This window comes from Chamaea fasciata, unplaced genomic scaffold, assembly GCF_029207755.1.
Source record: "Chamaea fasciata isolate MVZ Bird 193981 ecotype frontalis unplaced genomic scaffold, bChaFas1.0.hap1 SCAF_5, whole genome shotgun sequence".
In the NCBI taxonomy this organism is placed as follows: domain Eukaryota; kingdom Metazoa; phylum Chordata; class Aves; order Passeriformes; family Sylviidae; genus Chamaea; species Chamaea fasciata.
This window is the reverse complement of record NW_027094090.1, coordinates 47,916,768-47,944,258: the sequence shown is the minus strand read 5'-3', so window position 1 is coordinate 47,944,258 and position 27,491 is coordinate 47,916,768. Positions and strand designations below refer to the sequence as shown.

The following is a 27,491-nucleotide window of genomic DNA, read 5'->3' as shown; positions in this document are numbered from 1 at the left end:
ATAATTCTCCACTGCACTCTGTCCCAGCAGCAGCTGATGCTGCTCGCCAGTGTGGATCACTGGGTATGCAGTGTCCCTCCCAAAATGCCTGGAGGGGGTTGCCAAGCTGGGAGGGTCTGAGTCAGAGATGTGTAGAGGTTTTGCTTCCCAGGAGAGGAGTCTCTGAAGGCAGGCTGTTGCTCAGCCTGTGACTTGCTGGGTACCATTCAAGCTGAGTTCTTAATACAAGAAAAGCCAGCTTGTCCCTGTAATTTAAAAATCTTTCTGCCATCTAGGGAAATGTCAGCAGGCAGAAAACAAGTAATGGGAGGGCTTGACCCAGACACAAAGAAGCTTCTGTTTTCTGCCAGTCCTGATTGTAAGTGGTGTTAGGTTGCTCAGTGCTGCTCAGAAAATCAGCTCTGGAAATTCTCTGCCTTCCATGAAGACTGAAGACATGTGAAGTCTAATGCCTCTGCCTGAATAAACACCTGTCATGGGAAGAGCTGAGATGCTGAAGTACAGCAGAGTGAGAACTGGCAGCAGGCCCAAACTGGGAGTTGAGGAGAATCCTCTGGCAAAGCTGACACCTTATTTTTGATTGCTTGTTTTCCACCTTCAGGTGTAATCGATACCCAGGTGCTGGAGTGACTAAACTTGCCTGCTGTTGCTGCTGCTGGTTCAGTAACTGCACCAAGCAGTGTGGAGGAATAGAGGGAGGGGATGGGTGTGAGAGAAATTCCTGTCTTGAGAACCACAGAGGCATTTTCATGCCTGGGATACTTTCCTATTTGCTTTACCCCGAAGGTGGCCCCTCTCACCTTGGAGACAGTGTGGCACCTGAAACCATGGGGCACATGACTATGAGGTTATTGGCAGCTGCAAAGTCAGGAGCAGAAGGCGTATTTTGCAGTTCAGAATCCCGACTGGGGGATTCTGAGGGGCTGAATGTAGAGGAGCTGGGGTATTTCAGAAGAGGATATCAGGGCGACATCCTGGCTGAGCCTGTGGTTTGGCAGAGAGGAGTGAAGGGTGTGCTGTGCTCACACTTGGCCCACTGATCTGTTTCTAAGCTATCCTACTCTTGGCAGATGGAGGTGAGGAGTTGCAGTGGAATGGTGCAGGTCTGCACCCTGTCCTCCACTGATGTGAATAACCCTGTTTATTGTGCAGTAACCCTGGTTTTCCTATGCAGCCCTTAGATGCCCTGAAACGCAGTAACACAGACATCAGTGAGCATCTGGGTTCAGTTTCTTGCATCCCTGGATTTTCTTGATTTAAGGTCCAGGTCATTAAAGCAACTAGGTCTAGTTATCACAAAGAGTGGCCTCACATACCTGTTGTCTGAACACATTGCATCGGTAAGGGCTGGTGCCTGGCACTCGTTTGCACTGGACCAGTCTCAGAGGCAAGCCCGGGCTGTGGAGAGCTCTGTAAATGGGATCATAAGTAAGAAAACAGGCATCAACCTGAGCACTTCAAATGGTCAGTCTCGACAAAGAGCTCATCAGAAAAGCCTCACAAGGCTCTGTGGTAGCACTAGTGTTACTCAACACACTTGTAATGGTCTGGACAGGAACATGAGCAGCGAGTTTACTTGAGTCCCACAGTTATTCCAGAGTGGCAACATAAAGCTGACTGCAAAGAAAATCTCCCAGCAGAAAATCTCATGGCAGTGCCTGGGCTCTCCCTGGTAGATGAAATTCAGTGGTGGCAAATGCAAGGGAATTCCACTAGGAAGAAAACAGTCTGGCTGTACAGATATATTGAATGTCCCAAAGTCAGCTTCTACCAGCAGAGAAAGAAATTCTTGGATTCACTGCAGATAGGCTGCTGAAAACAATCTCTCAAGGCTCTGTTGAGGTCAAAAAGCAAAAAAGAAATGTTAGGAATGAGTAAAGAAGAAACAAAAAAACAAGATTATGCTTCTGTGTTCTTCATGGTCTGCTGAAAGTCTGAAAGTTGTGAGTGCTTCTGGTTACTCCATTGAAGAGCATAAAGAAACACTAGTAAGAGAAGAGAGGACATCAACAATGATCAGAAGTAGGAGATAGTTTCTGGGTAAACACAGATTGCTAATCTTGAAGAAGAGATGCCTGAAAGGGGATCACAAATGGTATGGAGAATGTCAACAAAGAACTAACATTCATGCAGTTCCATATCACAAAAACTAATGGCACCCGATAAACTGGTTAGGCAACAGGTTTAAAATAAACAAGCTATGGATTTTTCCACGTAGGCATCAAGGAATAATGGAACTCTGCCACAGACCGTTGGTGGAAGACAATCCATGAAGGGATTGGGCACATCTATGCAGAGTATTTCCTTTGGAGATTGTCAAATGCAGCAGCACAGATGTTGCTTCTGTATCAGAAGTGTCCTAAACAGCAGGGTGACGGGAGCTGAGAAGGCAGACTGGGATACAGTATTTGTATTTCCACTGTTTATTATACTTCTTTCCTAAGTGAGGTGACTGCAAGAGAAGAGATACTGCCTCTTCAGTCTGGGCTAGCACAGGTCATCTTACATTTCTAGTAAAGCTGTTTTTTTGGGTTTTTGTTCTACAGTAATTTCCTACATTATCTGACCATTGGTGACATATTGCAGGAGAAGTAGAAAGTGAACTGATGAGCTGGAAAAGAAAACCAACTTCCAGATGAAGAGCTGACATCTCTTAAGGACATTCCTAATGTTCTTTGCACTGGTGTGCTAGGATATGCCATAATCCAGAAACAGGGACTTTTGAGTGAAAGTGAGCAAAGATTGTAGTAATTTTCTTAAAATGAGGAAAACACTGTTTTCCCTATTAGTTTTGCCAGGGCAGTAGATTTCCTTAGACATTTAGGATAGAGAAGAGACATAGTCTTCCCTTGCAGTAAATGTGCTCTGTCTGTCTGATCCAAACAGTTACACCTGTCCAAGCAGGAAATACCAAATTTTGTATTAGCAATGAAATTTGAATTCTGTGTATTTGCAATTGTGAGTAGTACATTTGCAGAAATAATTGAGAGTAAAATTTGTCCCCAGGGATGTTGGTCTTTCCAGCTTCCACAGATTCATTGCTTGGAGACAAATTTCAGTTAAGGAGAATAATTCTGCATGAATAAGCTGAGAGGAGGTATAAGCTGTCCATAGACAATCTTTGCAGAAGAAAGGATAACTAGATACAAGTCCAGGACTGTATCATCTTACCAGGGATGCTGGTAAGAGAAGCATGTTGTTTGCGGCTTAGCACAGTTTCACCCAGAAGCCATCACACAACCTCCCTGGAGGTGTTACACAGTTTAAGATCCTGTCACAGCTCTGGGGAAGGAGAGAATATTGTCTCTCTGCAAACAAAGCTATGTTTTGGTTTATTTGGCCTTTTCCATTTCAAATGCCTCTGTTGCTGATGCCTGCCATATTATTTAATGATCAATCCCTCCTCAGAGACTGCAGCTTTTAGGATGATACATATCCTGAACTATTTCAGCTGTGGTCCTGCTTATCTTTCCTCTTCTGTTCTGCCCAGTTTCTGACTCCACCTTCTCTGCTGCCTGGCCTCCTCAGTAGACAATGTTTTTCCATTTAATTTTATGAGACTAATGAAAGGCATTTTCATCCCCCCCCCCCCCCCCCCAAGACTGGAGAAGAAAAGCCCACATCTGGAGGCCATTCATAGCTGGAAGATCTCTTCTGACCTTTCTTGCTTTGAAATCCAATCCGTGTAACCTTCTGTCTAAATACTCTGTTGCAGACATGGCAGAAGGAGGCTTTGTGAGGGGAGTCTGTGAAGAAATCAGTGACCCTGACATCCTTGTACAAGTGTGAAACTTTGAGACTTCCTTTGCTGCAAGGGAATTTTTATTTGGGTATAGGGGTTTCCTTGTTTTGAGGTCTACAAATACACACTTTGGAAGCAATTAGAAAAGGGAGCTTTATTCTTCTGAAGTGTTAATGTACCCAGCAACAGTTAAAATGAGTTGTCTGAAGCATTGTGTAGGTTCCAACATCCACAACTGACAGTCCAAATGGTCCAGCCAGTGGCCTGTAGGCTGCATTTTGTCTGTAGAACAGTTCACCCAGGCTTCTAGTGACTTCCACCACCGAAGAATAAAACTTCATGTTTCTTGCATCCTCTTTGCCCCACTTAAATTGCTGCAATCTGACCCCTGCTTCCTAGGAAGTTGGATAATTTGTAATTCAATTTTAAATACCTCAAAACAGAGACTTACTTGTTACAGCTGGGTTTGCTTAGCCTTTGTAGGCTTTCTTCTATGACTGCATCACAGAGTGCTTTACAATGCTTACAACCACACTCATCATTGTCGTAAATGCCCCTGTCATGACTAATAGGACAAAGATCATTGAACTGGTGGTCTGGAATTTAAGGCCTGGCACAGAGGACATAGGTGTGTCTGTGTGTCTTTTCCCTAAACTAATTAAAAAAAAAAAAAACCAAACCAAAAAAACCCACAAAAAACCCCACAAAAAAGAAGAAGAAAAAAAAAAAAAAAGGTGAGGGGGTGTCCTGTTTGTTCCCCAATGGGAGTCTGTCTGCTTTTATGTCCTGAGAATTGCCAGCAGCTCCCTGTGCCTTTCCTGTGGGAGTTCGCTGGTTTTTACCAATAGGTTCAGGTGTTTCACTCTGCATTGGATCTCTGGGATATGAATGGGTCCAACTACCTTAACTTCTGGCATCACACCAAGGTACTGTTTTCTTCCTTGCCTGGAAAGTCTGCCTTGATGTTCCTTCTTGTATTGCAAATCTGAATAGACTAGAGAGGCTGTATTCTTCTATGTTAGTATAATTTGGGAACCATTTGTGTCTGGTTGTTGAATTTTTATTCTTAAAGTAAGTGAGCCCTATTCTGAAAAGAATAGATGTATTGTGTATGTACATGCACTCAAGAGCTGGAAGAATATGTTATAAGAGATCTATCTCAATTTTGTAGTCAATCCCAGAGAGACTAAAGGCATCCATTCACCTTTTGATAAGTTAACTGTTGCAGGATTTATGCTATTCTGTTTCACGTCATACCACTACAGACACTGTTCAGCTTATATGTCATAGCTCAGAGGATAGGAATAAACCACTGAACAAGACTGACTTAACCATGACAGATTTTATAGGTACTTACTTGTCTGACTCAATTTAGCTTTCCAGGTTGCCCCACAAATGTAGTGTAATTTAATGGTCTGCACATATCTGGGCTGATTCAGCCAATGTGCTACCTCAGTTTGACTCACATATTGTGACTGTTTCCTTGGTAAGCCTGCTGAAGGAACAAGGGGTTAATAGTTTTGGGGAATAAGTAACTCTCTCTTTTTCTTTTCTCCATCTTGAATTGTTCTATTAGGGAGACAGAACATCTGGGATAGACATGTATTTTGGGTAATATGGCTACTTGCGCCTAGAGCTAGTGTCTCTATAGCCTCATAGAGCCAAATGAATACCTTTGTAGCACTGGAATTAAATTTGCACAGGCATAAAAAGCAAGCACAATGCTCATTACTCTTACTGACAACTTATTCTAACAGTCTGAGGAAACAAACCAAACCTATTATTAATAATGATTGCTACTGTTATCTGCTCTATGGCAATGCTGAGAAGCCAGGCCCCAGCGTGCCAGATGCTGGTGAGAAATATAATCCGCCACCACTGCCCTTGGAAATTCATGTGGTGTTAAGAGGCAGCAGTCATTGCTAGCATGGCTATCACAGAGATCTGTGTCCCTGTTTCAGAGTGCAATGATTAGCCTGAAAGAAAATAATTTTCATAATACTCTTCAGTTCTCATACTTTGAGGAGTATATCTATACATGTGACACTGACTTTGCACCTCAGTTATTCTGTTTCTGGTGATCTCAATGCTGTCATCAGGAGCAGCAAGACCTTCCTCTGGAGGTAACCAGTCCCACTGGGATTGTAGCCTCTTTGCCTGCTGTGGCAGCTGGGCATGGTCACAGCTGCAGCTCCCACAGACTGCTCTGGGATTGTGGTTTCTTAATAATTCTGAAAATCTGAGTCTTGCTCCCAGCATTGCAAGTGCTGTGCTTCCTTTTGACAGGGTGGTGAACCAAAGCAGGGCAGGGCTGGGCCAGGCAGTTCAGCTGAAGAACTGGGCTTGCATACGCAGTGATGAAACTTTGTCTTGGAAGGACAGAGGCAAATGGAATATGCTGCTTAAGGGAGAAGATCCAGAAGAAAGTATGTGGTGTAATGGAAAGAAAGGAAATTTTTAGTTGAATATCAGGACTGTTGTTGGTGTGTGGAGTAGCTTCCCAAGGGAAACCCAGTAATGGAAGCCTATTGGTTCTGGTCTCCAATGCTGGACTGGACACAGCAGGACATACTGTAGACCAGGAAATGAACTTGCTTTGTCTGGGATGAAGACTATGGGTGTGACCCTGCACCACAAAAACCCAATGTGAGTGTTGCCAGTGACCTCAGGGAACACAGGCTCCTTCTAACCAGTAATCCAGTGCTGATTTTCCATCTCTCCTCTACACTCTAAGGTGTTTCTTGTCACTGCAGCTGTGTCACTGGTATATCCAAATCCATGACCTTCCATTCAATTCTACTGCTTGCTCCCTTCAGGCAGCTATTAAGGATTGGTCCTGAGAGTTTCAGATGCACAGAGCATTAGAAGAGAACCAGATATACTTCTCACCTGCAGGGTGGGAGGCAGCACATCCCTGTTGTGCATGAGGCTTGCTAGACTGTGTTTATTTCACAGAATCACAGAATGATTCAAGTTGGAAAAGACCTCTAAGATCATCAAGTCCAACTGTCCAGCCAGCACCACGACCATGTTCACCACTAAACCATGTCCTCAAGTGCTGCTGATTAACCTAAACTCACCCTGACCTCTAATGTGGCAGAGACAGGGAAAAGCAAAGGAATTGATGCCTTTTTCCCAGGCTTGGTCTTTCTTCACTTCACTTGTGCCCCCTGCTCTCTTGGGGCTAAGCTGCCTGGTAAACCTTACAGCAGAGGTAGGAGTCTATTTTTGCTCTTTTGTGCTAATGACTGGCCCCAGTGGACATCTGTCTCTTGCCAGGTGCATCCCGGTGCAGCTATCCTCTAGAGCTCTTTGCAGTTCTTCCCAGTGCTCCCAAATGCTAAGGTGCTAGTACTGGGGTACACAGGGCACTAGTGAGAAGGGTGGAGGCAAATAACTGTGGTTTTAAAAGTAAATAATTTATGCAACAACAACCTCTCCACCCAGGTAATCACCTCAAACAAACATTCTGCATGTCAAAGGTGTTTCTGGAGATAAGGGTTAGCACAATGGGACTCCCGATTTTTTGACTTTATCTAGTGCTCAGCACTTAATCCACCTTGCTCTCTGCTGAAGCTAAAGTTGTTCCTTTTAGTGCCCCATTAGAGGTCTCCAATCAGGGGCAGGACTTCTGGGGGAAGTCATTGCACTGACAATAAAGACAGTAAGCTTCCAGTATACTAAGTATGGTATTTTCCAAGCGGGCTGAACATAGCCCCTAAAACTTTGCCCATGGTATGGATAGTGAAGTATTTGCCTTGGGGAGAAAAGGGACAGATATGGATAAAAATACTTTCTGGTAGCTGGGAAATTAAGTTCATAGCTGCAAATTGTAGTTGTGCTTGCAAAGCAGGCTGAGCCCCCCCCCCCCCCCCTTTTTTTTTTTTTTTTAGTTAGTTAGTTAGTACTCATACAAATATTGGTTTCTGGACAGCATCTCTGTCTCCTGGGCTACGTGACCACGGAGAGCTCAACAAAAGAAATCCCGGAGTTTGCTGCTGAAGATTCAAGACTCGGCCTTGTGACCTTTCCGTGGTATATTGACAGGCCATTTCCACGTTGTGATGGTTGCCTAGCAAAGTAGTGACACTTGTGCTGAGGCACAGTGACAGCTGTGTCACACCTGCGGGCTGATGAGGCTGAAACTCGGTAGTATTTGTTTTGCAACAGAGCAAAGCTTGCATCAGTGTATCTTTAAGTCAATGAGGGCTGGTGTAGTGACAGGGTGACACATTCTACGCGCTCACCCAACTTGTAGCACTAAGTGCCCTGCGGGTGGTTCCCTGGCTTGGCGTTACCAGCAGCCCTGAGAACAGAAATGATGGAGCCTTGCTGCAGTCATAGACGCAAAGAGACTGAGTGGAAGCTATTTTTGTGTAGTGATGGAATGAGCAAGACCATGGCGTGTTAGAGTCCATGGGCTGTGATGCAGAAACCTTCTTGTGGGCAGAGGGGTTAGAGGCAAATAACCAACAACACCCCTGCTGCACAGCTGGAAGGCATGTTGATGGGTAGATCTCAGAAAGCACCTGCCAGGGGAAATCCTCTTATTAGCAAGTGCTTCTAGTGGTGTTCCTATGGATATCATCTTTTATCATCTCCTGAATTCATTTATCAGGAAAATTTAATTTCTGCCATATTTGCATATGACATAAATGGAGGGGAGGAGGACAACAACTGTAAGGTCAGCTCAAACTGCACAAATGGATCTCTTAAGTGCATTTGAACAACAAAATGGTATGGGTACCTTCTTATAGTAAAGTGTGTATTGTGATGCGACAGGGAGATTGGAGACAGTATCCTGTCTCACAGCGCCACTATAGAGGATATGAGAATCAAAATAAATAGTCTCCAGGCTAAAAACCTCAACAGATTAGGAAAGACATCACTCTGAAATGTATGAAGGGTATAGCAAGTGGGACAACATTTTCATTTTTTCCCACTAACTTCTGTGTCCAAGCTGAGCAGTGGAAGTATGGCACCCTCTAAAGTCTTGATCCCCCTCGAGAGCTCGTATCAGGGACAAGATCAGTGTATTCTCCAGTTGGCACAAATCTGTAGGATTCCTGACCCTGGAAATAAGGTACATAGGTGAGGACAGGAGGACTTGGGCCTTCTGCTATGCTCCAAAGAAGGCGGCAAGCTCGGAAGGGCCTGCAGTACAGGCCTGGCTGGTGAGATCATACTGGAGTACTGCCTTCTATTTCCCTGTATGAAGATCTCAAAGGATGCTAAAAACTGGAAAGGACTCAAAATGTAGTTTATGTAAAAGAAAGTTAGGAACTGATTTAATCAAAGTCCACAAATATTTCACTTGAGAGATAGATTTCTAATAGTAAACAGTGCTGGCAGGAAAAGTCTTATCAAAATCTAGGTTACACCTACACTGGTAAATAAAGTGATCCAGGGTTAGTTCTCTGAACCTGAGGGCAAGTGGCACAGCATCCGTCTAAATAAAACTTTTTCTCCCCCAAAGAAGGTAGCCTTGCCCAAATAATCTGTTAGGAACGATGGCCTGACCCATGTAGTCAGATTCAGCCCTGCTGTTAGGAGAGCACCCTCCTGTTGTTCAGAGAACACTGGCTGCCACAAGTCAAAACTTGCCACTAAGCATGCAAACAACATGGAGAATTGCCTGTTAGGGCTTGTGCATGTCTTGAACTGCTTAGGTTGCTAATAGAGAAGTCACCTCACAGGCTGGTGGTGAAGACCATCTAGAAATATGTTGTGCACTCTGAACTGTGAGGTTGGTTAGCTAGTGGGACAGTTAGGGATAGTAAATTCCTTGACATTTGAAGTTTTTCAGTCCAGTGTGGATGTCACCCTAAAAAGACAGAGATTTAAGAGAAACCATGGCCACAATGTGGGCAAGAGAAACCCCAAGGTGGATGCTGTGCATGGGTCAGAGCAGGTATCTGCTGTGTTCATTTGATGCATCTGTGTCTCTGAAAGGTGTGACTACTACAGGGAAAGCCTCTGTAAGAACCTCCAAACAACTGTAAGGAGAATAATTCTCCATCATCACTGCTAGGAGCCCTAAGCTCTGTGGAAAGCATTTGATTAAATCTGCCTCTGGGATAGAAGATTGAAGTGGCACTCCCTGCCTTCCCTGCTGCTCTCTTCTGTGGGAAGTCTTAGCGCCTAAACATAACCTAGTAGCTGAGAGAAGCTCTGGGCTCAGAAAAAGAGAGAGAAGCTTTTTGGGGGTGGACATAGGCATCCCAAGCCATGGCTATTTTCCAGTCAGTGGTGGAATAAGCTGACTAATATCCTGCAGACATCAGGTCACTTTCCCTGCCTGTACATTTTGGTTATGGGCTAGTGAGATGGGTGTCTGAGTCAGGACACCAGTGAATGCCTGGGAAGGTGGAGAAGGAATAGTACAGGGATCTTCCCATTAGGAAATACAGTAGACAAAGCCAGACTGGATGTATGGCTCCTCTGACACCCCTGCCTAAACTTTCCTGAATACATCCCCAAGACAGCAACTGGTGCTGGGACAACCTGTACCTTCGCAGATTTGATCTGTGACCCACAGGTTTTTTCTTTAGCAACAATGAAATGACATCAGTAGCTCTTCCATTCTAGAGGATCTCAAAGCTTCTTGAGGACCTCAGGAGAGCTTTTGAAACAACAGTCTCTGGATCTTCAGTGCAGAGTTTAAGCCAGCTGTAAAAATGACTAAGAAGGTCTGTGGAGAAGTTCATTATAGATATTAATTTTCATATAATAATTAAAGAATACATTTTAATTAATGAAGAGAGGAGAACATCAGATCTGCTCCAACAATGCCATGAAACACATATTGAAGGTCTGTAACAGACTGTAGGTGGAAAGAAACACCAGTAGGCTCAAGAATGGTTTCATTTGGAATCTTAGCAATATTGTACTTCCCACATCACCTTTGTACCAAATCTGGAGCATGATGATTGCAGAGGGAGCTGTTTTCCTGGTCTGCTGTGTTAGCTCTAGAGGTGTTCCAAGGCTGGAATAATAAATATGGTACAGTAGAATTGACTGAACTCTTCTTGGGCTGATTGGGAATTGCTCAATAAGGTTGGACTTCAGGTGTCCCTTAGCAGAGCCCAAGGGTATCCTTAGGATTGCAACACAGACAAATTTACTAGAAGTGGTCAAGGGCCCTAGCACAGGCCAGTGACCTGCTTTGAAAGGGGTGTGGCTGACCTGCAACTGCATCCAGTCATGAACTGAAATGCTAGGGATGTTGAAAGTCAGGATTGCAGTGCATTGGTAAAGCTGTGTGCGAGGCTTCATGACTGATGGGAGTAATTGAGGATATTTATTTTCCAGCACTGGATGGGTGTGAAAGACCAGCTCTTCAATCCCTTGTTTAAATCCAACCCTCTGAAATCTGAGTTCAAACCAAAGCAATACAGAAAATTCTTGTTTTAAAGACAAGGAGAGTAGGAGAGAAGCCCCTAATCAAAATATTCTGATAATTGAAAAATCTGTTGGTGAAAACTAATATTGGAGAGTCATGCAGAGAGCAAGAGCTGAGCCTTCCCACTTCTTACCCAGAGCTGAAGACTGACCATGAGTGACACCAGCATACTTAGGCAGTGTCACTGCTCTCTCAAAGCCACCCTCTTTACCACTGAGCTGGCCCCTAAATCTTCACCATGGTGTCCTCAGTGTATCTCATCCATGTTTCAGCCTAGTGGGAGCAGTCCCTCTGAACTGTGTTCCCTCCTTTTCTCTCCAGCCAATCCTCTAGTTTCACAACCTCTTCCAGGCTGAAGACTTCTTTTCTTTCTTCTTTGTGTCATCCAGGAAACGCATCCACCTCTCTTGCTCCAGCCTTATATTCTGCTTCACTCAGAGATTCTGTAACTCGTGTGAAGGAACTTCAAGCAATGCAAACTGTGGCAATTTTTTTTTAACCATGGAAATTAGAGATTGGAAAATCTTACTAGCTCATCCAGTCCATTATTTTAAATTCTAGTCTAGCCCAATTCCTGCAAGATTCTCGCCTGCAATGCATTTTCCAGTGCATTATCCAATCTGCATCCTTTGCTTCCCATAAGAAACTGTACCACAGAGGACTGCTTTTCACTGTTTGGAAGAGGTTTCTGAAGTTTTCTTTCCATTCTTCCTGACCTAATTTCTTTAAGTTCTGCCTGTGGTAGCATGTTAATTGGCTGGGCTCTCCTGCCTTCGTGCTTACCTTGTTAGGTGATGGCAAATAATTCTTGTGCAATTAAGTTGTTTAGCCACAATGCTTAATGCTTAGTTGTAAAGCTCAGCAATAATAATCCTTGGCTACCTGGGAAATTCTAACGTTGAGATTAGCATGTTAATGGGTACACAGAACACAGCAGACATTGCTGGTAGTGTTGCCTCTTTATTATAACAGTCACTTGACACATTCCATCACGTGGTCTGGCTTTGGTTGCTTTTGCCTTTGCCAAACTTCCAACCAACATCATCTAACTCATGTCTGTTTCAGTACTTTTATAGGGTTCTTTTTGGTTTTTAGTTTCAGTCAAGACCACATAGCTATTTCTTGAGAACAAGGATGGCAGGGGAATATTCTGCTTTATCCACATTACAAAAAATCCTAATTATTTTTCTTTAAATAAACGCAACAAACCACATTTTGAGCAATGTCTTGTATTAAAATAAATCACACTTTTTCTGTTGGAAACAGATCTTTTGTCACCTATGACAAAGGCCCCCACAAAGTTAGCTAAATAATGAGGTTTTGAGCCTGCTCAGAAAAAAATAATGGGGGCTAGGAAAGATAGTTGTTCATCTGTTTGTTTTTTTTTTTAAACTGTGAGCCTGATGGAAAAAATGGCACTTGATACAAGACCCAGATTATAATGTACTTGCACAAAGGCCCCTGGCTGTGACTGCAGGGTCATCTCGTTCTGGCCTCCCTTGGGCCAGGATGCTGTCACTCCACCTGGCCCCCTCCTTTCCATGGCTGGGTCACCCTCAGGGACTGATGTCTTTGCCCGATGCATGGAACTGGGGTTGCCTGGGCATGCGGAAACCTGGCTATGAGGAAACGGGGAGGTGTGGAGAGAGGAGGAGAGAGAAAATAAAAAAAAAAACAAAACAAAAGAAAGCCAACAACAACAAAAAAAAGTACAGCAGAAGAGAGGCAGACGCCCAATTTTTCTGCTGGCTGTCTCCAAAATATTTTGTGTTTGTGTTTTCAACAACTGGGCCGCTCCTTTCCCTCAGGACTTGTAGGGAAGCCTGGGTGCCCTGAAACTCCCCTGGCACAGCATACATGTGCTGCATCCACCCCATGCCCATAGCAGTGACACCATCTGCTCCCGGCAGTCCCACCTCCCACTGGGCCTCCAAGGCACGGGGCCAGGGCCCCGGGTTCGTGTCACCACTGCCCTGTCCTGACCTGTCTCCTCCCTGGTGCACAGGCAGCTTCAGTGTGCTGCCCACCACAACATGTGAGGTCATGGGAGGCATGAACCATGGAGATTGGACTTGGCAGAAGGATTATCTGTGAAGCCACAGCTCCAAAATGCCATAAAGAAATGGAAAGGAATCCCAAATCTGCAGAAAATCTGAGGAAAAAAGGAGATGCCCTCAATCCTGGATAATTATCAGGATATCAAGAAAGATAAAAGGTGCAATTGTAATATCCAGCATGATTGTTTTCAAAGCAGCCACTGTAGCAAAACCCCTCTGCTCAGCACTGTAAGGAAAGCTGGCCTCATTACTCTCTTCAGACAGCATATTAGACCTTGAATCCTCTGATATGTGCTTGCTACCACCTCTGCTCTGTCAGGGAACCCAGCCTGAGAAACTCGCTCGTGCCTTCTGGCCACCATGCTTGCTGCATCTCTTGCCATGCTGCCTCTTTCTTCATTAATCATTCCCCTCCCAGTTTTCTCTTCCCCCCCCTTTTTTTTTTCTTGTCAAGGCAAGGAGTTTTTAATAGCTAAAGAATGAAAACCCCTCCCACGCCTTGCCTTAAAAAAGCTAACTCTCTGTCTTACTCACTCTTTTAGATTTCCAAACCTTTCCTGCTAGCTTAGATGTTTCCTTTGAGGCACTGGTTCCTCAAATACTAGCATGTGAGTAGAACTTTAATAAACTATGTAGCTCCAATGACCTTGAGAGAACAATCCATGTGAATAAATAAATCAGATGTGGAATAGATACCATGGCATTTAGCAGAGATGGAAAAGTTTTCTGGTTTATGTTGTGATTTGATTGGAAAAAAATATATATTACAAGGGACTTTATTCCAGGATGGAGTGGTATCTCCCTTGCAAAAAAATTTAACGGTAGGCTTGAAGTTCTTCAGGGTGCTAAGGTCATAGTGATGTAGATAGATTGATTAGATAATCTTTATACGCTTCCTCTAACTCTGCTTATTCTGATTCACCTTAGTGAAATAGAGGGAAAGATAAATTAAAGCAAAGAACAATTGCTTTGGCTTTCTCGTTTCCATGAGTGTAAACAAAGCACAATGTGGTTTAACTGTTTAGTTTCAATTTTTTTTGTTGTTTTACTTTAAAACATATTAAACATGTCCTTGACTCCAAGATCACCTGCATATATGTGAAGTACTCTTTGCACAGATTACTTTTAGGTCTCCTCAAATGTTGTCATTACCAAAACAGAATGTCTCCTGCTGTCTTTGTGCTGATTCCAGTATCCACAAGGATCCCCTGTGCTGTAGCTTGGCATCTATGGGAATGACTCCAAAGACCCAAATTTATAGTGTATGGAAACAAGGGCTATTTTAAGCTATCAATCCAGCCATGGCAATGTGGAGCTTAGCATAGTTTACTCTGTTTCTGGACTTGGGTTTGTACCCTGCATTGTGCTGCGTATTGCTGGAGTGAAATTCCTAGCAACACCCCATTAAAACAAGCACTGAATGTTTGATCCCCATCATTGCCACTGCTTTGACTGCAGTGTAAACGCACGACTCATGACTTGGCCGATGGGAGGGGAAAATTATGTGTCAGAGCTAGGTACAGAACTAGGAATTTGGGCCACCAGCCAGCTTGTTAGATCACACTGTGTGCCTCTAATGAAACACATTGATTTGTGACTCTTACAATAACATTCTTAGGAAATCGCTTCACTGGGTATTTATTTGTGTGTTGGAGCAACCTGGTCAGGTTGGAAAACTAAAGCAGACACTGCTTTACAGAGCACGAGCAAAATTTTAAAATGAGGTTAATTAATCATTGGAATAAAATTTCTAAGGATATGATCAGTTCTCCATCATATTCTGCTGCACAGTCAATATCAGTTAGTTGTATAAAATATGTGCTATAGCTCTGGTAAAAGTTCTGTGTATCACTAGAAATGATTATCCCAAGTTCTTTGAGTTCTGTTACGTCTGAGAGGAGACTATGTTGTTGCAGTGGTTCCTCTTGATGATAAAAAACCCCATGAGCCTGTGGTAGTCATTGAGTCTGGGTGTTTGTGATTCTGAGTAGTAACAGACTGAGATCTCGTCAGTGGTAGATTTAAAAGTAGCAACAATTTTCATAGAGAGGACTACCAAATTACAAAAGCTCATTCTGCAGAAGTGGATGCCCTGCCAATGTAGCGGCTGATATAATGTGCTGTGATGATTTAGAGAGCTCAGAAAGAATTAAACCATCAATAAAATTACAGACTTGGTACATTTCAAAGAGTACGGTTAGATCTCATGGAATTTCTTGGCCACGACATGTTCGGTCAGACCGAAAGACACGGGGGCAAATCCATGATCACCTTGTAGTATTTCACTGGACACCTCAGAAGAGCAGATGGGAATAGTGAGCAGTGGATAAGGTAAGTGTTTATCTACTTGCAGTTTTATACAGACCCTTTTCTGGACTGGCACCTCTTTAATATCCTTATATGTATAAATTTATGGTTTTCCTATCTGTTTACATTTTATGGTTAGCTAAATTGCATAAATACTATTTCTTTTCTGTGTGCTCAGGTGAACACATCCTAGAGTTTATGTAGTCTGTGAAAAGAAACATCCTAGCCTTATACATAATATATAGTCTTATATTTTCTATTCAGAAATTGAGACACCTAGAATCTCTAGTGAGTCCTCAAAGTCTTTGTTGCTGCATCTGATTTTTTTTCCTTTTTATGTCTGCTTTCTGTGTGGTTTTTGAGTGGCTGACAACCGTAAAGATTAGAAAAAAAATCCAGCCGACTAAGACTTATTTTGGGAAAAAAAAAATTAGAAGGAGAAAAAAAAGTAATTAGGTCCAAACTGACTGGTTTGTCCATCTTTAAGATGCATTTATTTAGTCCAGTTTAATCTTTATTTCTGCCACCCTCTCAGTGTCTAGCAATGTAAGCTGATCATCTTTGAAAACAGAATTCACCTTTAAATGTGCTTAGACTAGAAAAAATGTGCCTGGTGAGGTCATTTTCAGAGCAAGAGTTAATGCATCATGCAAACAGCTAAATAAAGGTTACAATCTGAGTGGAATTATTCAGAGCTCAGGGAGAAATCTGGCATTTGCAGTCTGTCACTGAGTTTGAGAAGTCTGGCTCTCTCCATGTCACTGTCACTTGGGAGACATCCTCCTTTCTGTGTGACGGTAAGGGAGGGGACTGCGGCTCTGAATGATCTTCCTGTAAAAACAGCAAGAACAGGAGCTGTGGGAAGTGCCATGTGCAAGGAATGTGTGGAATGAGGGGTGAGTATGAGCCTGTCTTTGTCCAGTTTTCACAGAGTGACTCTATGGGTGTAAATAGCCACCCTTCCTCCTCTCCTTTCCTCTTCAGGTCAGCTGAAGAGCCAATGTCAAGACATCAAATGGTCCCTGGTATTCCTGGAGGATCTCTGCATGGGGGGCTATGGGGAATTGTGTGCCTCTTGAGACGCACCAGTTAAATATTGCGAGTTTTGGGACCTATCTAGCAAGATCTCCTTGACCTTCTTTTCCACCAACATCCCTGGGAGTTGAATTTGTCACTTTGGGACAGGATACACCCAAGCCAGGGTGTAGATGGTGATAGAGCCAGGATAAAAATGCATCACTTGTCAATGCTCAGGCTTTTTTAGAGTTGGTTATCTCCATAGTGGTGCTGTGCAAAGATTTTGGGGGGTTTTGCATACTGTTTCCTTGTTTTGTTTCTATAAGTCAAGCATTTGGCTGTTTGCACAGGACATCAACTGCTATTGGCATTTACTTCAATGGGCGAATTTTAAACGAGTCACCAGGGACTGGCTGCTGCTGAGTTCAAAGAGAGAGAGAGATCCAAAAACTCTAGCCAAGCCAAATTATGGTGGGAAATATCAGACACAAAGAGGAGAAAACTGGAGGCACAGCAGGGTGAAAGACAGATACAGTTTGATTTTCCTGCCTATAATAGGTGAGATTGAGGTGAGGTTAATATAGAAAATTAAAAAAACCAGCCAACCAACCAAAATCCAAACCAAAACCAGATAAAATCCCCATAATTTTGCAAAAGGGAGTTTGTTGAACATCAGGAAACATTCTCTGGTGTTGGTGATCTATCAGTTGTGTGCAATAATCTGGGGAAATATAATGCGATATTTGACAAAGCATTGTGAGAAATGTTAGAAAGAATAGTCTCATGCGGGGCAGGTGAGCAAAACCTAAGCTCCTGCAATCATTCCTCTTTTTTTGTCTTTTCCCAGGGATTTCAAGTGTTCCCAGCCTCAGATAACTCCAAGAGACAGACCCACACCCCATTTCAGAGTTAAGGTATAGAGTTTGTGTTCATAAAAATGTTTAAAAAAAGAGGGGAGGAAGGAATTTCAAGGAAAGGAATATAAGTCTAAACTTAGATGTTGTTTTCCCCCAGCATACACTTGAGCAGGAGAGACTCCCGAAAAGACGACTAGAGAAAGATTGCCATCTTCTGGAAGGATAAATATCTGCCATTATTCAGAATACGAAATCTGCTATAAGCATATTTTTTAAACCATAGGATATTTCTGATTAATTTATTTCCCAACATGAATTCTTATCCATACGAAACTAATTCAATTTAATTTCATCAATGTATATGCCGTGAACCCAGCTTTAGAAACTGACAGAGAATCTTGGGTTTTAATGATACTCTAACCAAACTTAAAATTAGGAAGGTGTTAAGGATTGTCTGTAAAGACTGACTTTATCTATTCTTGAGCTTGTAAACCAGGCTTTTTCTTGGTTTTGGTTTTTTTTTCTTTTTTTTTTTTTTTTTCCTTTTTTTTTTTTCCTTTTTTAACTGATCATTTAGAAGTTAAATTTAATGTGTCCAGATGTGGACAGAATGAAAAAAAGAAAAATAAATCACTCTCCTTTTAAACGGTATCAGCTGTTTTTCTACCTACTTCAGTAAATTAATTATATCTGTTTCAAGCAAAACTTTTTTATTAATCAGAAACCTGCAGGCAGTCCATGGAGCACAGGAACATTTAGCATTGCTTTCACTTAGTCCGTCTTAGAAATGCTTATCTATATTGGAGGAGTTTATGCAGTGACTGGGATTAAAATAACCACAGAGATACTTCCCATTCTGCTCAGGGCAGGAAAGGTCAGGAGCCTGGGGTAGCACAGCCCATATACTGGACCCTGAACTTCTCTGCCTGCTGCCCATGCAGTGTGGGGCTGTCACAGGCTGTGCTGTCAGCCAGAGCTATTTCTGTACCTGCCCCCAGCCTCTGGGCTCTGGTGTTGGACATGGAGGATGAGAATGGATGCACCACTGGTTTCCTCTGTCTTGGCAGAGCAGCATGCAGGGAATCTGCCTCGTTCCCTCCCAGTGATGGTGCAAGCTTCACCCGCTCGGCATTGGGCAATGTGCTTGTGGGGAAGACAGGATGTGTCTTCATTTGGGATGCTCCCCTCCCTTGCAGTTTGATTCAGTGCTGCTCTGCTCCACGGCATCTGGTACATTCTCATGAGAGGTGATGTCCTTTGTATTTTTTGCACGGGCTTGATACCACACAGGTATTTTGAGAGCCTTTAAACTTTCAGGGCAAAGAGTTCAGAGTGGACTCTCTGTGAATGTGAATCTCTGTCTCTTCTTACTAGGTTCCAAATTCATCCAGTGTGAACCAACTGGGATTCCCAGTGACCTTCACATTTTGGTAAAATCTGACACTACAGGTGACACTGACTATCTACCTCATTCTCCTGTGCTTTGACTATTGGCTTGACTTGTTGCGTTTCAAATACCTCCATCGTGGTAGTGATGCCATGGTGTCAGTCTGCCACTCAGCAGCTCTTCTGCTCCTTTCGGCATCAAAATTTCCAGTGCCCGTGAGGAGGGCAGTATTTGTATCTCTTCAGGGACTGAAATCCTCAGTCCTCAGAGCAGATGCAGTTACATAAAAGTCCTATCTGCATTTTTTTTATTCTGCCCTTTCTGCAACTATTAGGTGTGAGCAGGAAGATATCCTAGGGCTGGGATGCTTTTGGTCTTTGCCGTTCTTCAAAGTGCACAGACAGACAGTGCACAGTGCAAGGGGTGACCTGATGCCAAGAGTGCTGGCAGTTTCCAAGCTAAGGTTTCTCCTCCCCTGCAGCATTGGCCAAAGCTGCCATTTTCCTCCATACAAGCTCCCAAATATCTGCTACATGGAAATGGCTGGAATCTTTCAGTGTTTTAAAGAAACTTTCTACTCAGTTAATACAGGTCACTCTTCTGCACTTAATCCCAACCCGCAGCATCAATTGCTTCCCGTATAATCTCCCAGAACAGCTGTGCTGTGATTTCATTGTGGATTACAAAATGACCATTTTCCACAAAACAGCTGCTGTTCAGAAGGATAGCATTTAATAATCACTGGTGAGGCAAAGGAGGAGGGGACCAGACAAAGGAGGAAGGGATTTTGCAGCAATTAGGTTTCTTGGAGGATATAGAGATGAACAAAACAGCAGACAAAGCATGAGTCCCACTTCTGTGCTGTTCATCCAAATTAACAGGACTTCAAAGACTTGCTGCTAAGGTAAATTCAACTATCATTCCTTTGGGGCTATCTAGATATTATGGTTGGTTATTAACAGTAAGAGCTTGGCTTTTGTGGAGGGAAGCTTTTCTAACAATGTTTTCAGGAAGTAGTTCAGATTCAGTTCCATACGTCTTCTGCATCCTTGATCCACTTCCTACTTCTGACTCATTTGTTTCTTGTGTTTTCTATGTCTTTTCCTTAGCACTCTTCCTGAAATTATATGGCCTTTCAACTACTGTCATAAATCAACTGGAGAGAATATTTTTCCCACTATTGAAGGTTTAAATTAGAAAGATGATTTTTGTAAATATTGTGAGTGGAATTTTTTTTTTTTTTGTTAAATAAAAGCATTAGCAACCCAAAATCTGATGACAGAAAAATCTTTTAATTAAGCATTGATGAAAAACTGAAAAACTTTGTGTGCTGAAGATTTCAATTTTCAGGTGAAAAATTTTTGTCTGTTATTTCCTTTTCAGTCATAAGCCAAATTTTACACCAAAAAAACCTTACAGTGAGAACTTTGCCACTAATCTTAAACTCTTCTTAGTAGGTGTCTGCTCTGCAAAAATGGTGATATTTAACATGCCTTCAAATTATGAAAGCCAGTAGTTATGGCTTTTCTTAGACCTTACCGTCTCTAGGGTGCAGAAAGAAATATCCTGGTGAAGAGAAAGAAGATGCCAGAGTATGAAAAAATACAGAAAAATTTCAGGAGCTGAGTATTTTCTTGCTTTCAGTGAGGGTTTTTGGGGTCAGGCACTGCTTTCTCAGTGTGATGAGATGCTAATAACGTCCTGCTTTTCGAGAAGAGCATCAGCACCTTCTTTGTTGACCATGTTTCCAAGCTTGCTGGTTAGCAGAAAAAATTACTCTAACTGCACCACTTTTGTCTGTGGTGCAGTCACAAACAATGCAAAACTGGGTCTTGTATTGTTTATTTATAATGATGTCCAGAATGTAGAATGCTGGGTTCTTTCTCACACGTTCAGTGTTGCATGAGTCAGCCGAAGTTAAGTGAAGAGGACCAGCAGCATCAGCCTCTGTACAAACTGAATCTATTTGTGGGTAAATAGATTTTCAGAGTCATAAATAGGAAAGGGTGGGAGTATCTTGATGAAGTTGTACCAAACATAAGGGAGTGCCACGTGGGAAGAGATATGCATTGATTACATGAAAGTTGATGTGTGGGTAGATGGCATCTAATCAATCTATGGAGTGATATTTTGGGGTTCTCAGGAGTCAATGCAAGGTTTTGCAGGAACCCTAAAGTCTTCATCTTCTCTCTGAGTGAGAAAGTTCCTAGTTCACAAGCTGTTTTCTGAATTACTTTTAATGATGAGATGGAATCAGTAAGAATGTTTGTGGCAACGTTCACTCTTACAGGAAAAGAACCTTTGGCACTTTGTGTGAAAGCAGAGATGTTGTCATCCCACCACCCTACCAAACTTCTGATGTGCAGATGAGAGTTCAGGTGGAAGGTGATGCTCTGTGGCTTGTACTTAAGATGCCAGGTCTGGATAGCTAGGTGTCCTCTCTGAGCTGGTCGCTGCTCTGATATGTGACCTTCAGTGATACGGGAACATTTTCCTGCCATTTCCCACTGAGAAATCACTAGACTCTCTATTTCCCTAGGTACAGTAATGAACTGCTTGAAAAAGTGTTTTGGGACACTTGGCAGCAAGATTTCTCATTTAGTTGGAGAGAGTATTCATTATATTTCATGTAAAGGCAACACATGGTATTCAGGGAAATTGGCTAACAGTTCCTCCCTGTCATCTCTGAGACGGATGAATGTGATGTTCCTTTCATTTTGCTCATGTGCTCAGATATCTCAATGCACTCAGCCCTATTATGTCACACTCTCTTCCCCAGTACAGATATTCAGCATACTTAGAAATGGTTGAAGCTGACCTATTGGTCCACTGCCCTGGCTTTCAAGAAATGGTTCTTCCATGCTGGGTGAGCTGTTGGGATGTTGTGAGGAAGGCAGAGTGCTCATAAGCCTTCACCACAGATGCGTGCTGGGAAAAGGTGGGATTCATAAGGCTGTGTGGAACAAGTGGCCAGTGTGATGTTCTCTCCTATTTGTGTGCTGTAGATGGAGCTGCTGAAGGTACTGCCACTGCACCGTACTTTCCTGGCTGTCATCCTGAACCTGTTGGCTCTCACCCTCTCCACCACAGCCTTGCTGGGCAGCTACTGGTGCACTGGAACCCAGAAAGTGCCCAAGCCTTTGTGTGGGAAGAGCAAAGCCTCCCAGTGTGTGGGTGTCCCCATGCCATCTGATGCGGATGCAGGCAATGTTTCGTCTGAGGACACAGTGCACTACAGCTGGGAGACTGGAGATGACCGTTTTGCCTTCAGATACTTCCACACAGGGATGTGGCTTTCCTGTGAAGAGAGCATGGAAGGGCCAGGTAGTGTGTTGCTCAGGCAGCCACAACTTATTGCCTTGTATTTACTCCACAGAAGTTTGAAACTGAAAGGTGGGAGGCTGAGAGCAGTTGGAAAGTCTTCTTCCTTTTCCTAGATGGTATCAGGCCTGTGCACTGGTGCAGTCAATATATTTCTGTCCTTCACTGGAATGTTCACCCAGCAGGGAAATGGAGAATGGTTGTCTCTGGTGTGGCCTTTGGTCTGGAAATAGGGGCTGTGAAGTGCAAGTGATGGTGCTGATGGCAGTGACTTTATGATGACACTGTTCATCCTGATGGGAACTTCCATGACCCTCCTTTTCCTTTCCCCATATCTCCGTTTCTATACACAGCTTACTTCATGCTCTTTAGGGTAAATTTGTACATGTCCTCCCAGAAATTTAAGTGCAGTGATTTTATGCAGATGTTAATTTTTAGCTATCACTGTGATGACTACAATAGTTGGTGCTCTAAATCACCAAACTGAGCCGTTTTGTGTTATTTAACAGACTGGGCTTTTAGTTAAAAAAAAAACAAAAAAACAAAAAAACAAAAAAAAAAAAAAAAAAAAAACAACAAAAAAAACCAAACAAAAACAAAAACAAACAAGAAAAAAAAACACAGAGAAAGAGAATTACTACCTTATAGACATAGAGAAAACCTGGAGGATCTGAACCCAAAGGAACTAAAGCTAGGAGACAAATTGGCCTGAGGATTAGAGCTGCAATATTGTAAATGTTCTTAGTTTTGATGATATTGTGAAAGATTTCCTTTGTGATTTTTGACTATGTGAGACTGGCACTGTAAATCCTGAAGTGCCAGGGATTGGTTGTGCACCCTGTACTAGAACCCTTTGGTGCTTTTCTTCATCCTTGTTCCTGCCCAGACCTGCTCAAGTCCTTCGGCTGGAACCTGTGCCACACCTGCACAGGTGGGTGCTCTGCAGTGCTCAGATGCCCTTTACTGCCTGGCACACACATCAAGGATCAGAACTAATCCAGAAGGTGCTCAACACAGAGATTTGTATCTAAAGATAGAGTGATGAAAGTCACTTTCATCACAGCTATTCCACTGAGCCCACCACCCTCTCTTCAGCTCTGCCCAAGTACAAACATCTCACATTCTTTAACCAAGCCATCCTTCCAGTATAGTATTTTCATCTCTGTTGCTGTCAGAATTTGAAAATAAATAACTGGTGAAGAAAAGCAGACAGAAGGAGGGGTTGGAGCAGAAGAGAATGCTTGAAACTCTCATGTCCTAACAAGTGGGCTGCTTTTTGTTATAAGCATTTCCAGACAGGCTGTGGAAGGAGATGTGTTTATTTAGGACTGGTTTAGGTTGGGTTGTGTTTCCATGATGCTTGTGGGAATGAAACTACATCCCTCAACTGATTTCTCTAAGCAATTCTTCTGTCCACTGGGCAGTCCTGGAATAACCCCAGTGCCTGAAGGAACACAGAAAGTATGTAACATCTGGATCACAGCAGAACACGGGATAGAGCACGGGGTAGAAGGACAGTCAGTCTCAGTCTCCTGCTTCCTGTAAATCAAGCACAACCCACACACTACTGTGCATCTTTGAAGCAACTGAAGCAACTGCATAGATAACAAAAACAACAAAAAAGGGACTACTCTGAACAAAAGGAGTTTGTGTCAAGCTGGAGAAAGGATTTCATTATTTAGGCTAATCTCAGGATCAGTTTAGATGAGCCATTACTGAATATCCTCATTAAAGTTCTAGGTGAAGTAGCAAATTGCAAGTTAATGAGAACCGCAGATGGCACTAAACTAGGTAACATCCTGAGAGCTGTGGATGACAGAAGTAACACAGGAGATTTGGAAAGATTAGAACTGGGGATAGAAATTAAGAAAATGAGATTCTTACATGAAGCAGAAATGTCTGGGAGAAAATACTGTGCCAAGTGAAGGAGAGGACCCTTAAATGCAGTAATGCAGGAATGCAGTATGCAGGGACAGAGACTTGGAGTTAAGAATGATGGACCCTCAGCTGAGACAGTAGTTTCCACCTGGCCAACATAAAAAGCCAAAGCAAATAATAACACAATTTGTTGAAATAGCATGCCTAAAATGTGAGGGCTGAGGACCGTGTTTCTGTATGAGCCTCTGCCACAGAAGGGGGACTTTAATCTTTGTCACGAAGTATTTCACTTGGGAAAATTTTTTTTTGGTTTTTTTTTTTTTTTTTTTTTTTTTTGCTTTCTTCTTTGAGAAGCAGTGCTAGAAATGCTCTTCTGAGATTAGGGTGTGTGGGAATTCAGCAGAGGTGGTGGATCTGCAGTCTGTTACAAGATACACCCTTAATAGACCTGATCATCAGTAATGTTCTAATGAGTAGCAACAGATTTTTATATTCAGCAGAGGCTAGTAAGATTTATGAACTGCTGAAGCTTTATTTTTCTGAAAAGGCCACTTTAATTTTGCAGGCAAATGTTGCCTTGTCGTCCTTTGCCTCAATGAAGGGCTGGAAAGATAATCAGAAAAAGACCGGAGGTGAGAAGGTCTGATGGGTAGATTCAGGGATGACTGGATGTATGCACTGAAAAGAGAGTAAGATGAAGAGATTTTCTTTTCCCCTATGTTCCCTGCATTGTTTTATAAACTAAAAGCTTTGGTTTTGTGTTTCAGAAGAGAAATGCCGCAGTTTTATTGAGCTTTCACCACCAGCAGAAAGAGGTAAGAGCACTATATTTCACTGTATTTCACTGTAGCTGTACAGTGTGCCTCCTTGGGACAGGGGACCTGAAACATTTTGCCTGTGTGGGGACAGCAGGGTGAGCCCCCAAAGAGCCAGGCATGAAATCCTGTCCTTGTGGTTGCTAAAAGAGCAAAAATTTCCTTCCAGATGTTTGCATAAACCACTGCCATTTGTGAAGTAGTGCTAGAAACCTCAGATTCCCTCCAGTATGAAGTGGGGTTTGTCTCATGTAGTAAGTTGCCTGGTCTGGGGTTATGATCTTGCTGAAATAAAGGGGAGGAGGATGGACGTAGCCTCAGGGCAGTCCCTTCCACACGGGCTACATGTTAACTCAGTGCTTCAGTTTGGGGGGTCTAATACGAAGAATCTTGAAGCTGAATCACCTCATTGTGGCAAGTGAACAGGACATCTGAAAGCTATGCATTCAAGGTGTAGTCCCTGCCTCATTAAATACAAAACTACATTTTTGTAGGAGAGATCACCCCTCCTGTCATTGACTCGTTTCAAATCACCCTGTGGATAGCTTCAGTATACTTTGATGTAAGTGTAAATAAGCTACAGAGATTCTGTTTAATGAAGGCTTTTCAATTGGTGTGGGCTTGCTAACTGTTCCCTGAGATGGAGGCTGGCAGCAAGTCATTTCAGAAGATGTTCATATGTGAAGGGAAAGGCCTGGGGTGAAGAGCCTGTGTCAGCATTCAAACCCTGAGAGCAAGGGCATAATAAATGCTGGGGATTTGCAAGCACCATTTTCACTTCTTCCTGCACAAAGTATCATCTTAACATGGCTGGTGCAGGTGCTATTGTATAGCTGGGTTAGCACTGGACAAGGTGGAGTGACTGCCGATTGTGGGATGGGCTGGCTGAGCTGGGTGTGGGCAGAGCAGCTCCACAATACAAAGGCAACATTGCAAGACCAAATTACACATCATGAGTGGGAAGCCTGGACTCGCAAGGAAAATGATGCAGAGGTCTCTCTCTATGTGTGGTGCCTGCAACCTCCAGAATACTTTTGACAGTCTGACCTTTAATGAAATATTCTCCTTGATGGTGCTGCAGCAAGCAGCCAGCTCTTTTAAACAGGGAATGCAGCTCATCTATTTCTGCTAAAGAGCTGAGTGACTCTATGGCACTAATGATGTTGAGTATTCAAGTCAGTGCCACATTAATGAGGGTTTTCTTCACACTCCTTTTCCCCAGCTGAATGTCTCCTCTACAGCCATTAATAGTTGCTAACAGTAGTCTTCACAGTATTGCTTCATTTGTCAGATTAATGTTTCTTCCTCAGTGAATCCTATGCTTTTCCACAGCCCAGCATTAGAGTGCTTTTCTTCATTCTCCTTCAATTCTCACTGCACAGCTGTAGAACTCAGCTCAGCTGTGGACTCTGGTATCACTTAAATCCCACTCGAAATCCCAGCATGAAAGTACCTGCACTCTGCTCAAGCAGCAGGATGAGTGGTCAGTGCTGCTGCCCTGGCTAGATCAACCCCAAGGAATGTACTTTCATTTTATTTGGGGTTTCAGTGAGAAATACAGGCTTCCATGAGGCTTCCTGAATTCCAGAGGCCATGTCCCAGACAATCATGGATGCACCATATAGTTCTTAACAAGTTGAGTCCCAGGTTAAAAGTTGTTTGCTTTCACTGTTGTGATTAGAGCTCAGATGTGTTTGTGGCCAATCTATGACCATTAGATTTTATGCTAATAGTCTCTTTCCCCCGTCTTTTCCTCTTTGCTTTCCTCCTTGCTGTTTATGAATAATGCTGGCGTGTTTACAGAGGGCATTATAGTTCCTCTCAGCTCTGCCATGCTAGAGGAGCCAAGCCATCCTCTGTGACAGGCACTCTGTCCCCTACAGCATCCATTGATCCCTTGTTTACAGTCTGGGGAGATTGCTTATGGGTGTTTGCTGTTTTCCTTCGTTCTCTTCTGTCCAAAAGACATCCTTTCAGGATTGGGTTGAGAGAGGGGAATACTCTTCCTTGAACATGGTTTCATCCTGTATTCCTGGCAGGAATCCTTTGGCTGTCACTGGGATCAGAGATGCTGTACATCAGCTTGCTGCTCATCAGCTTCATTCTCCTAATGGTGGAAATTCTGCATACTGGCAATCCTGTCTGTGGGATGAAGCTAAATGCCTTTGCTGCTGTCTCCTCAGTGCTGTCAGGTAAGTGTATTACTGTAGTCTTGGAATCTCAGCACTGGAGAGCCTGCTTTTCCACTCAAGGCTGAAGTATGCTTCTGTGGCTCCTGCTGTAACTTCTTTGCTTTGTCCTTTATGTCCAGGTCTCCTTGGGATGGTGGCACACATGATGTACACTCAAGTCTTCCAGGCAACTGTTAATCTGGGACCGGAGGACTGGAGACCGCACACATGGGACTATGGCTGGGCATTCTAGTATGTGAGCTCTGAAGTCATCCTCACCCCCCCAGCCTTTAGAGCTTCAGCCGTGCCACTCACTTCCTGCTCCTTTCTTGACCTTCTGTGTGTTCCAAAGACAGGCGTACCATGGTTCTCCTACTACTAATCTCCTGTCTTTGCCTCACCCTGTTTTAATAAATGGTGGCTGAGCTACTTAAATGAATAGCTACCAAAGGACTGGGAAAACAATGGGATCACACCTAAACAATTGCCTTCAGCCCTGCTGACTAATTAGGCTTGCCCTGCTGCTGGTTTGCCCCA

General features: G+C 43.2%; 1 protein-coding gene across 2 annotated transcripts in view; it reads left to right on the top strand.

Moving 5' to 3' along the window:
• Positions 1–27,491, top strand: part of GSG1 (germ cell associated 1) — a 35,358-nt gene that overhangs the window by 5,781 nt on the left and 2,086 nt on the right. Inside the window, exons 1-6 of one of the 2 annotated variants that reach the window (XM_066183535.1) lie at positions 15,228–15,532; positions 17,373–17,439; positions 21,775–22,093; positions 24,736–24,783; positions 26,823–26,975; positions 27,095–27,206. In XM_066183535.1, coding sequence (XP_066039632.1) covers positions 21,775–22,093; positions 24,736–24,783; positions 26,823–26,975; positions 27,095–27,206 — 632 coding nt within the window. In that variant the 5' untranslated portion in view covers positions 15,228–15,532; positions 17,373–17,439. Of the gene's footprint in view, positions 1–15,227; positions 15,533–17,372; positions 17,440–21,774; positions 22,094–24,735; positions 24,784–26,822; positions 26,976–27,094; positions 27,207–27,491 lie in introns of those variants that run through there. The other variant, XM_066183537.1, reaches the window with a different exon arrangement.